Source organism: Amblyraja radiata, chromosome 3, assembly GCF_010909765.2.
Source record: "Amblyraja radiata isolate CabotCenter1 chromosome 3, sAmbRad1.1.pri, whole genome shotgun sequence".
NCBI lineage: Eukaryota > Metazoa > Chordata > Chondrichthyes > Rajiformes > Rajidae > Amblyraja > Amblyraja radiata.
In genome coordinates this window covers 63855986-63868964 of record NC_045958.1, presented here as the reverse complement: position 1 = coordinate 63868964, position 12979 = coordinate 63855986, and the positions used below count along the sequence as shown (strand labels likewise).

General features: G+C 42.3%; 1 protein-coding gene across 1 annotated transcript in view; it reads left to right on the top strand.

The window, feature by feature from the left end:
* The window catches only part of LOC116971096 (beta-1,4-galactosyltransferase 1-like), a 66392-nt gene that overhangs the window by 37623 nt on the left and 15790 nt on the right, over positions 1–12979 (top strand). The window contains exon 5 of the mRNA XM_033017934.1: positions 10242–10429. Coding sequence (XP_032873825.1) covers positions 10242–10429 — 188 coding nt within the window. The remainder of the gene's footprint in view (positions 1–10241; positions 10430–12979) is intronic.

Here is a 12979-nt window from a genome sequence, read left to right as displayed (position 1 = left end):
GACACATTAGGTCCCATCCCCTCATTGCGGGGGGGGCCTGTGACGTCACACACACTCACACCCCCCCCCCCCCCCCTTGATATATTAATATTATTCATTTGCTCCTTTAACCCCATCCCCCGCCCTATCCACTCACGCATAGCCCCCAACTGTACAGGAATGGCGAGGTAGGGGAGTGGAGAGGGAGACTGTGGGAGGGGGAGGGGGTAAAGAAGGAGAGGTAGAGTTTGAGGGGTGGGGGCGGCATCACAGGGGAGGGCTGGTTCCCGAATGCAATACTCACCCATAGAGGAAGAGGGCGGGCAGAGAGGGAGGGGAATCAGAGAGGGGGGGAGGGGGGCAGAGAGGGAGGTTAGGCAGTTCTTTCAGGTTAGGCAAAGGTTCACTTGCACCTCCTCCAACCTCATCTACTGCGTCCATTGTTCAAGATGTGCACTCTTATACATCAGCGAGACCAAACGCAGACTGGGCGATCATTTCGCGGAACACCTTCGCTCAGCCTGCGTGAACCAACCTGATCTCCCGGTTGCTGGCCACTTTAATTCTCCTTCCCATTCCTTCACAGACCTTTCTGTCCTCGGTCTCCTGCATTGTTAGAGTGAGACTAAATACAAATTGGAGGAACAGTATTTTATATTTCGCTTGGGCAGCTTATAGCCCAGTGGTATGAATATTGATTTCTCGCACGTTCCCTCTCTCTATCCTTCCCCCACCCAAGTCGCACTAGCTTCTCATTTTCGCCCTACAAACTGTTTCCTTTCTCATCGTTCCTTTTTTGCATATCTTTCATTCATTGATCTTTATCTCTCCACATCGCCGTCTATATCTCTCTTTTACCTTATCCCAAACCAGTCTGAAGAAGGGTCTTGACCCGAAACGTCATCCATTCCTTCTCTCCAGAGATGCTGCCTGTCCCACTGAGTTACTCCAGCTTTTTGTGTCTTATCTTCGATTTAAACCAGTATCTGGTTAAACCAGTTCCTTCTCACACACCCAAACTGGCAGATTTCCAGCATTATCTCTGCTTCAGACTTCCTGAAACTGCAGTTTTGTTTATTATCAGTTTGTTGCATAATAGTGGACAAAAAGCTGTTGATGTGAGATTTCCCCACAATATTACCAGTACATTGCCCTACATAGACACAAAAAGCTGGAGTAACTCAGTGGGTCAGACAGCATCTCCGGAGAAAAGGAATAGATGACGTTTCAGGTTGGGTCTCTTTCGACTGCGAGTGAGCGGAAAGGAAAATGAGATATAGACCCCACATGGAACAAATTAATGAAAGATATGCAAAAATCAATGATCATCAAGGCAAGGTAGAGCCCACAATGGTCAGTTGTTGGGTGTGTGGTAGATGATATGAGATATACAGACAGTGAAACGCAACAGGACGACAGTTAAACTAGTACAACGAATAGGGTGGGGGGGGGGGGGGGGGGGGGGGGGGGGGGATGGGGAGAGAGGGGAGCAATGGTTACCTGAAGTTAGAGTAATCAATACTCATACCACTGGGTTGTAAGATGCCCGTGAAATATGAGGTGCTGTTCCTCCAATTTACATTGAGCCTCACTTTGACAATGGAGGAAGCCCAGGACAGAAAGGTCAGTATGGGAAGGGGAGGTAGTGTTTGGCAACCACGACATCATGTAGGCCTAGGCAGACTGAGCAAAGGTGTTCAGCGAAATGATTGCCCAGTCTGTGCTTGGTCTCACCGATATACCCGAGTTCACACCTGGAACAGCAAATATAGTTAGATGTGGTTGGAGGAGGGGCAAGTAAACCTCTATCTCGTTTGAAAGGGCTGTCGGGGTCCCTAGGCAGAGTCAAGGGAGGGGGTATATGGACAGGGGTTGTATTTCCTGCGGTGTGCAAGGGAAGGTGCCTGGGGAGGGGGTGGTTTGGGTGGACATGGTGGATTGGGAAGCAGTAAATTGCCTTATTCGTTTTAACTCCGTCACCTCCACTGAGGCACTGAAGAGAGAAATGTGTAATAAGCATACCCCGGATTTGTCTTTTTAAAAGAGATCAGTTTCTACACAAGTATCTATCAGAAAACCAGTTCCATTTTATTTTTCACGTATTATTTTAATATAATTAGTTAGGTGTTCTTGCCATTGCTTGCATATCTTGGAATATCTTGCATGGAAAGAGTGAAATCCTATCTTCCTTGCAAGATGTCCTTTGACTCCGCTCTGATTTTTTTTTTTTCTCTCTCCAGAATATTATCTTCGTTGATTTTAATTGATGGAAGTTCACATTTGAATGTAGAAGTTCTTTAAAAATAATAAAAGTTTTTTTGTAGCTACTCAAATGATGTTTGCAATATCCAGATAATTTACAAAATCAATTAAGTTTGAGTACCAAAATTGTCTGTGTTGTAAATATTAGTAGTCCGACTACATTCTTTACATGTTTTCTAGTTTAATATAACAATTAAGTTTCTTCCTGTAAATAAAATGGCAGTTTTTTGAGTTCTACTCAATGTTAGATGAGCATGTTGGGAGGGGGAAGAGTCAAGCTTCTAGAAATGTTTCTTTTGCTATTTAAATATTCACTGCATTCATCTTTCTCTTCTTTCCCTTCCCCTCCCCTACCTGCAACCCACTTGCTTTTTTTCTAGATCTGTGCTTGTTTCCTCTGTCTTCTGCAGAACACTTTGAGATTGTGAAGGTTGCAAAGGAATCTGATTCCATCTATCTCCAACTGCACTAGATAGCTGAGATGGAGAAGGAAGAACTAGTGGTCTGCTCGGCTGGGTCGGTAAAGTGAAATACTTTGTGCACTTTAAAGGAATTGGTATTTCTGAGCACTGTATGTTTATCTTTAAATGGAAGGAAAATGGCTCTTAATTATGTCTCTTGTTGACCTCGTGGTAAACAAAGAGGTTCAATACAGTACAATAGTTTAATTAATGTATTTTTTTGCTGCCTGTCTAATTTTTAGCTTGTCAAATTATTTTTGTTCAAGCTAACACTCAAAGCTTGTATTTCAGCAGTCTTTCCATGCTAAGTCTGGCAGCAGTAATTAATGTGACTCAGCCACTCTTAAAAGTTGTAAATGGATAAGCATAGTGTTTTTAAGATGGACATTTGCTGCAACTGGGCAGAAAACAGTAATTATGGGATATTTTTGATCTGGAGCATTAAACAAACAGTTGGAGGAACTCAGTAGGTCAAGCAGCATCTGTGGTGGCAACAAGATGATTGGTGTTTCAGGTCTGTTTTTGCTTTTCTGCTCCACATTTTATCATGCGGAATCTTTTTTGTCTTGATCAGCTTTCATTGTTTAAGGCAATTCTTTTGAAACAGATGAATCTTCCTTGGAAAATGACATCGTCTTGAATTCTGACATAATATCCAGCAGCAGATGCATTCTTCTGATCAGAAATAAAGCTTGGTATTAAGTGACTGGTACAAAAGGATCCAGATTAGAATTTGCATGGTACACTGGTAATGGCTGATGCAGTAGATTTACTTTCAACATGAAAAGAAAGGAATATTTAATTATTATATTTCATATATTGTTGCAAATGGCATACGTATTGGCGATGAAATTCTCCAAAGTAATTTAAAATGAAGGAAACTAAATATCTTGCCAATTAGTCAGAGGATTGTCTCCAGCAGTTCAGGAAAAAAAATGTCTTTGTGACATTACGAGAATGAAATGCTAGTGAAGAACCTAGACCTAAAGCGCATTAATCTGCAGTGACTATGTGTTCAGTGGGTTTGTGACCTTTTTGAGAGGTTAGCTTTAGATATTTGGTCATAGCAAACCGGTGTGGCAAGGGCCACTGGTTCTTCCCGTGGAATCCCACAATTGACATGTTTGGCAATTTATAGTTTTAAGAGACCAAATAATTCCAAATGCAATGCATATAATGAAGGGATTCCATGGTTGGCTACATTTTGCTTTTTTTTTTTAAACAACCCAGTTTTGGTAACTGAATTCCATTGAATTTTGTAGACTATAATTTAGTACCATTACTGCGATGTCAATGTCCTACTTACGCAGGCAAAAATTCTAGATGAGGCCATGGTTTCTCCTCAGTGGCTGACTCCATGCAGTTTCCGGCAAACGTGAACTGAAGTGCACTGGAACATTTTGTAGCAATGTGGCAAACACAGGTCGTGTGGATTTGTTGAATGTTTGGGGTGTAGGACTCTACAGTGAACTTCAATTCAAGTTTTGAGAATCATATGTAGAAGCATCTCATCAGATGAAGCAATTGCCACAATAGACAATAGGTGCAGGAGTATGCCATTTGCTGCTTCGAGCCATTCAATGTGATCATGGCTGATTATATGTGATCATCGCTGATCATAGCCACGTAGCTTAATCTAGCACACTGCCTATGCGAGTTGGAATTTGAAATTGTCAGCATGCAATGTTAGCAGAGATGGAACAGTCAGCCAACTTATGATGTTGGCTCACTGTTTGGCAGTCATGCTTATGATGACAACAGACTACCTGTAGGATTTGTTGCTCATTTTTGTGTTAACTGGATATTAATATTTCACACTGACCTCTTGCACCTGAGCAAGGAAAGGGATTTGTTTTTCTGATTTTTGCGCTGTTTAAAATGCATCCTCCTTCAGGAATTTTGTTAGCCAGCTATAGTAGTTTTGAAATCATGTAGAGCTGAGTGACCATGGTGTGTCCATGAAAACGATTTTCCTATTTACTACAATGAAACAGAATGCATATAAGCAAGAATAAAGGATCACTGATTTGATTTATGCAGAAAACAGTATGAATCAAGCCGAATGATTAGATCAAAAACATTATGGTAACTACTAGACGTATCAATTAAAAATTCTAACTTTTTGGAGGAAGCAAAAAGGAAGATACTATTTAATTACATATCTTTCAGGATGTCCTAAACCACCTAATAGTCGACCTTCGAGAAGTTACTGATGTAAAGTTTTTGAAATTTGCACATAACAGATGGACTTTTCAACCTGATCTCTTGATTTGTGTTAGCCTTGCTCTACAATTGATAATCTGGATATAGATGCTTGCATCTTTGCCATATGATTTAATTTTCTTTGCTTTTGCTTTCTTTCAAAGTTTCTGCACCATCTTCAGCAGTTGATATAAATTCTCCATTTTATCTTCAAGCTGGTTCAACAATGCTCCTATTCTAAGGTCTATCATGTCTCCTTCACGTTTGTGGCACTGTCTTCTGTGATGGTATCATATGGTTATCGTTATGTAGAGAGGCCAGTCAGTTCTCGGGTTAAATTCCTCGTGCTTGTTGAAATACCTCACCTGGATAATAAGAGGGACTGGAGTTAGCCCTGATATTCCCAGTGAATATGCCTGGTTGATCCATGTGCATAGATGTCTTTCGAGAACCGAGCACTGAGTGTGATTAGACTTGTTGGGAAGATTGTTGTAGAGAATGCAAGAAAATGATCACCGGGTCAAGTTTTGCTTTCCAGAACTGAGAATTGTGATTTGTGGATACCCTTACCTAAAGCTTCTGGTACTTCTAAGGAGAACTACGATGGAGATGGTAGCTGTTAGGCCATTGGATTTTGCAACTGATTTATTAAGGGTTTTGGGTAGCAGTGACAAACTTTTCAACGCAAATGGATTAATTCAAGCTAACCTTTTTATTTGTGTTCTGATAAGAGGCTACAGATGTGAAATGTTATCTTTTTTTTTCTCTCTCTACAGAAGTTACTTGACCCGAGTATTTCTAGCATTTTCTATTTTTATTGTGTTTCTTGCGATCGGCTGTCTAGGCTAGACTTTGCATCATGTTACATCTTTGTCAGTGTTTCCTCCTAATATTTTTTCTGCTTCGAGAAACAAGAAGTTTCTTGTTTATATCTGTCGTGTTGGCTCAAGGTAGCTATATATTTTAGCATTGCTGTGTTGCTAAAATACAACTATCTTGACCAAACATGTTGAATGTGCTGATTTAGGAAGAGTAATTGCAAGAGAGTTCTCTGTGACCAGTGAATGTTAGTATTCAGAAGATTTTAGTTGCTTCTATACAAAAAGGAACAGTTAGGAACGCAAATAGGTTATTATCTTTAATTGCAAGGGTTTGAATTGCAAGAAATGAAAGTGTTGCTGCAGTCATAAGACTGAGATGTCTCCAAGAACATTCTGAATAGTCAGTCACAGGGTGAAACATTTCCCTAGTGCACTAACACTATAAATGCCCTTAAACAGTAACAGCTGTGTGCTATATGTCAGTCAAAAATTTGACGCCTTGAAATTAATGGAAGGAAATTTTGGAAGTGGAGTCTAACGTGCCACTCGTGCGTTTAGCATTAGCAATTAAGGACCAAATCTGCTGCCTAATTGTAATTTTAAACATTGAAATAGATATGAGAAATGATCACTGAATTAATCTTTGGAATTAAGTTTTTCTCATAAGAAACTAGGTGGACCTGAACTTGTTTAGATGATGGGTAATTTTACTGAAAAGTATGAATTGCTTAGAGGGTTTAAATTACAAAAAAACTGTGACTGGCTGGAAGTTGTAATACAAAAAGTTACAATCTCAGAATAAGGTTTATTATTTGGGACTCGAGATTTCTTTACTCAAAGGAATGTGCTTGAACTTTAAAAGAGCTATAATTTGGAGTGACTGTCGATGCAAAGACATTACATTTATTAAAGGATGACACTGATAGAATATGGTTTTAGTGTGTGTATGTGATCTGGTGAAAGCCAATAATGATACATTGAATAACAGGGGCAAGCTTAAGAGACTGTCATCGGTATATCGCCGAATACTAGCTTCAACTTCTACAGGTGTACAGTAGAGAATATTTTGACTCATTGCATTACACCCCGGGTTCGGCAACTCAAAAGCCAAGAACAAAGAAGATTGCAAAAAGGGGTGAACACTACCCAGTCTATCGTAGGTACTGACCACTCCACCATCAAAGAGATATACAGGAGTTGCTGCCTCAAAAAGGCAGCCAGCATTATCAGAGACCCACACCACACTGGAATAGAAGGTATAAGAACTTGAAAACTAATGTTTGGGAGCAGCTTCATCCCTACAACCATCAGGCTATTACACATTTCAACCTCCAAATATGCTCCAAACTACGTAGACTTGGGGGCATTGTTTTTGTGTGTGCACTATTATTGTTTGCTTATACACTGAAGTTGTGCTGCATCTCTGGAGAGAAGGAATGGGTGATGTTTTGGGTCGAGACCCTTCTTCAGACTTGACTTGACATATCTATGGGTGGAACTATATTGTACTGAGGGTTGGGGCCAGTAGCTATAGACTATGTATCACATTTATAAGGAACTGGCTTAAAATTCCTGGTACTGTTCAGAGTACTACTGTCAGGTAAGTAAGTATGTCCAAAAATAATCTGATGCTGTCTGTGACGTTTCTGGCAATCCCTTTCTCTCAGGGCATCTGGAAAAGCAGCTTCTACACTTTCAAGCCACTTGATGCTTTGATGCCTGGACAGTTAGTAGGGTTTTTTAAATTCCTGTTTTGTTTTGTTTTGTTTTTTAAATTTTTGAAATTTCTAAATTGCTTCTAAAAGAGCAATAATCATTTCACCTATGCTTCTGCAGTGATTCCACATACCTCTCTCTTGCCCTCTGTGTGGAATAGGCATTTGAAGCCAGTGACCCACCTTAGGATGGGGACCAAGTTAATGAGGCCACTCCAGCTGCTAAAGCTTTTCCTGATGTGTAAAACTTAAAAGCTACTACTACTTCAAACTGAGCATACTTATTACTGATACATGGAGCATTGTTATTTATACATGTATTTATTTATGAGCCTGACAAGGAACAGAAAGTAGGATTATGCAAAATGAAAACATAGCTCATTGTCAATGATGGCCTCACTAAAGAGCAGGAAATTGTGCAAACATTTGGCACGTCGTGCATAATTTGTGAAGAAAGGAACAGAATTGACATTTCAAGTCGGGGATACTTCAGAATTGAAAAAATGAGGAATCAAAATTATTTATAATCTTGAGGGAAGGATTATAGAAAACAAAATGAATATGTCTGTTGGGTGCTGTTCTGTTGTAGTTGAAGAACTGGTTTCTGGAAGAAGAAATGTAAACATATTAAAACAAAGATTCAGGCCAACCTGTGGAGAGAAATTTTACAGAAATGTTTAATTTTACTCTGCCTTTTTAACCTGAAAGATCCACGCCCACCTCTGGAGATAAATTTAACAGAAATGATTACATTTACTGTGATTTCACTTTGCCCTTTTAACTTTCTCCTCTGATTCTAGCAGAGACCTTGGGGTCATGCTCTAGGTCCCAGCTTTGTGTGGCAGTGAGCTCTTCTGCTCCTGCCTAAATCTGCTGATTTTCTTTGGTCAGGGTTGTGACCCTTTAACTCGTCCATAGCATTGCAAATTCAGCTGGATTCTTCCTTCTGGTCTCTTGCCCTCTCCTGATCTTTTCTTCATGAACTTCAGAAACCAATTTGATGGACTCAGAATTTCCACTGTCTTCCCCCCCCCCACCCCCGCCTTTGAATTTTCAGCACTTCACTAAAAACCAATCCCGATATTGTCGTCAAATCTGCTAACGAGAGGTGTTGTGGGGTAAACTGACCGCTACCCCAGGTCAAATGTTAACTCGATACTCTTGTCTCCCACAGAATTATGATCCCATCACTGAATATCCGGCTCTCTCAGCCAGTGACTGACCTCATTTTATTGGAAGGTTTCCTTCTACAGCACTTAGTCTCATATTTCCTAATGTTGCATTGCCCAGTTTTACCACCTCAAGAAACACAAGCAAAACCATCCTGTTAACCCCACAGAATTTATTTTTGTTCCCACCTTGAATTGCTTCTTTCTCCCCTTGCCCAGTATCTTCTCATTTGCATCTGTGATGCTATTTTAACTGTTTCTACTCTCCTTTACGATATGCATCCAATCCTTCCCACATCAGGATGGTGTTGGGGTCTCTGACTTCTCTCTCCCTTCCACACATCACAGGGAGACTGGGTCACCCAAACCACTCTAGCACTACTTACTGTTTCCGAACTAGTTGTTACAATGAACCATCTTTTAATCTTCATTCACTTTCTCCGTATCAAAGATATAGCTTAAGGAACTTGCGTGGGTCCAGGTTATATGTGTCTCATTGGACACCTGGAATCACACTTACTTCAGGCCTAGCCAACCTCTGGTCACAACCTTCACCTCTTAAAACTTACATTGAGAACTGTATTAGTGCTGCTTCTTGGGCTCATTACTTTTGATGCTGGTTTCCACCTCTTCCACATTATCTTTATGTGACTCTCCTTTTTATATATCTCCACCTCCTCTCAGCTGACAGATTAGCGACCATTAGAATCCCACAGACGTTCACAACTACATCTGTGTCTCCAACATATCTGCTCGGAGCACGAGACTTCTGACACACCAGTACCCTAAACATTTCCTCCTTTACCTAATAGCTTTCCCTCTGCTAAAGTGACAGGATTCTCAATCGGGTCTCCTGCATTTTCCACATTTCTGTTTTCCCCAGCCAGAATGTGGGTAGGACTCTCCTTGCCTTCGTCTTCCAGCCCACCAGCCGCCACTTTTCATCGATCATTGTCCACGTTTAGTTTAGATTTAGTTTAAAGATGCAGCATGAACATAAGTCTTTTGACCCAATCACCCGTTCACACTAGTTCTATGTTATCCCTCTTTCACGTCCACTCCCCCACACACTAAGGGCAAATTACTGATGCTAAATCCGACAAACCCGCAAGTGTTTGAGTTGTGGGAGGAAATCTGCGCACCCAAATCTATTTCAATTTGTTTCTTTTTATTTCCTCCTCTACTTTGAGCTGCTGGTTTTCATCGATGATCTTTGATATGTACTATCACTGACTCTTCCTCAGTTCTCCTCTGCCTAGTTTCTCTACAACGTGCTTTGTCGCATTTCAATTTTGATGAAGTGCCATTGACCTAAACTCCGGTTCTTTCCCAATGAATGCTGCTTGATTTGCTGAGCACTTAAAATGTTTTCTGAGTTATTTCAGATTTCCAACATCTGCATATTTTGCTATAATTACTGTTAACTTCAGTCAAGTGCATGGTTTAATAATAGCTTGTAACAAATAGTTTTATTTGGGTCAATATTGTCTCTTTTGGTTCTTCCATAATGAAATAATATCAGGTATTCTGATAGAATATCAGGTATTCTATCATCAGTGAATAAAAAGACAAATTTTGACTTTAATATTTTTTGATATATTTGGTATTCCATTTCTGCAATTTTTTTTCCAGCATGGTGAAGAAACTTTTAATCGAGCCAAACTTCTTAACGTAGGTTTTATGGAAGCTTTGAAGGAAGACAACTACAATTGCTTTGTATTCAGTGATGTTGATTTGATTCCTATGGATGATCGTAATATCTACAAGTGTTACAACCAGCCAAGGCATCTGGCTGTGTCAATGGATAAATTTAGTTTCCGGTAAGACTACGAATTGGATTTTGTACGTGGCTGCCAGATAAAGACATGGGTTCCATTTTCTTTCTGTCATCAGTTGACTCAATAGGCCCTTATTGAAAAATATTGGGTAACTCGTATATATTGAAACCGGCCAGTTCTGCTGTAAAGTTATCCATCTGTTGTTTAACTAGTTTTTTATCTTTCCACAAATGTTTGGTGTGCCGTGCATTCCAGCATCTACTTTTTGTTTCGGGTTTATCAGTAGTTCTTTCACAGCTTTAACATCATCTCTTTGTGTTTTCTGTCTCTTTCGAACTGTTTCTTTAAAATCCAAGTAAACTGCATCCATTATGTTTCAAAAGGAGGAGAGCAGCTGGAGGAATTTGCACTCTCACATCTTTTTTAATCTCTGGTCTTTGTCTAGCCATCTATATATCAGCACCCATCCCCACCTGTGTTCACCTACTAGCTGATATGCTTTGTCCTGTCTCTCCTCCCTTTCAGCTTTCTTTCCCCCACCTCTCTGGATACTTATAAGAGAGAGCTAGATAGGGCTCTTAAAAATAGCGGAGTCGGGGGATATGGAGAGAAGGCTGGAACGGGGTACCGATTGGGGATGATCAGCCATGATCACATTGAATGGCGGTGCTGGCTCGAAGGGCCGATTGGCCTACTCCTGCACCTATTGTCTATTGTTCCCTCCAGTCAGTCTGAAGCAAAGATCCTAGAGCGGAGCAAGATAGACCACTCATGCAAAATCCAATGGACTGACGTGTAGTACGCAATGGAGCGCAAAGGAGCGTAACTTCCGCCATTTCAGTAAACCCGACCCGACTTCAGTTATGCGTTCAGTTAAAACGGCACATACCTTGTTCAGGGAGGAACTGCAGATGCTGGTTTAAACCGAAGACAGACACAAAAGGCTGGAGTAACTCAGCGGATCAGGCAGCATCTCTGGAGAGAAGGAATAGGTGATATGTAGGGTCGACTTTTTTGATGACTGCCATGACCTGTTACGTTTGCTCGCTCTTGGTGCCGGCGCTTCTCCACACACACACACACACACACACACACACACACACACACACACACAACCCCCCCACACACAACCCCCCCACACACAACAACCCCCCCCCAAACACACCCCCCCCCACACAACCACCCCCCCACACACACAACCACCCCCCCCCCCACACACAACCCCCCCCACACACAACCCCCCCACACCCCCACCCCCCCCCCACCCACCCCCCCCCCCACCCCACCCCCCCCCCCCACACCCCCCCCCCCACACAACCCCCCCACACACAACCCCCCCACACACAACCCCCCCACACACAACCCCCCCACACACAACTCCCTCCCACCACACACCCACCCCCCCCACACACAACCCCCCACACCAACCCCCCCACACAACCCCCCACACACACCCCCCCACACACAACCCCCCACACACACCCCCCCCACACAACCCCCCCACACACACCACCACACTCACCACCACACAACACACACACCACCCCACACACAACCCCCCCACCACCACCCCCCCACACACAGCCCCCCACATAAACCCCCCACACACAACCCCACACACAACCCCCCCACACACATCCCCACACACAACCCCCCCACACACAACCCCCCACACACACCACCACACTCACCACCACACTCACCACCACACACACACACACACACACACACACACACACACACACACACACACCGGCAGATCGGTGCGGGCTGAGACCAGGAGCAGGGCGAAGGATGACATCAAACGGGTCATGGTAGCTATCGGAAAAAGTACAGAAATGGTAAGGAGGAAATTGAAAAGAAAACACCCAAAGGAAATAGATGTTTAACAAAAAAAAGGGGGCCGGCGATCGCTCAGTGTCTGTGTCGGAGAGAAGGGGTGGAGGGGAGGATGGCTTGAGGGTGCATGATTTTCTGGAGCTCCCTAATGGCACTATTTTGTATGTTCAAAGGTAATAAGGAAGACTAGGCAGGAATATCAAAACGATCACCTGCAGCTGAGAGAAAAAAACAAGATGATTTGTGTATGAAGACGCCATGACCAAAGCAAAGATACTAGAGCAGAGACAGAAGCCGGTTAAGGAAATGGCGCTAAAGATTACCCATGTCCTACTACGGCTTTTTCGTCGAGTGGACTATCTTGCTCCACTATAGGATCTTTAGTCTGAAGAAGGGCCCTGACCCAAAAACGTCACCTCTCCATGTCCTTACCCTCCTATCACATATTCCTCCCACTGAATCCCCTCCCTATTTCTCCTTCTTAATCTCATCTGCTACCAATCCTTCCTCATTCTATTCCAGAATTTACAGCCTTTTGTTCTCTAATGATCTCCTCCCAGTCAATGGTGCTATTTTAACTCTTCCCTCCCCCACATGATTTGCCTGCCAATCGACCACATGCTTCCTCGGATATCCACCTATTACTTGCTAACTCTTGCCACACTTCTCCAATCTTTTTATACTGGCTACTTTCCTGCTACTCTTTCAATTTAGATTGGGGCATTATTCAATACCCCCCCCTCCTCCCTCCCC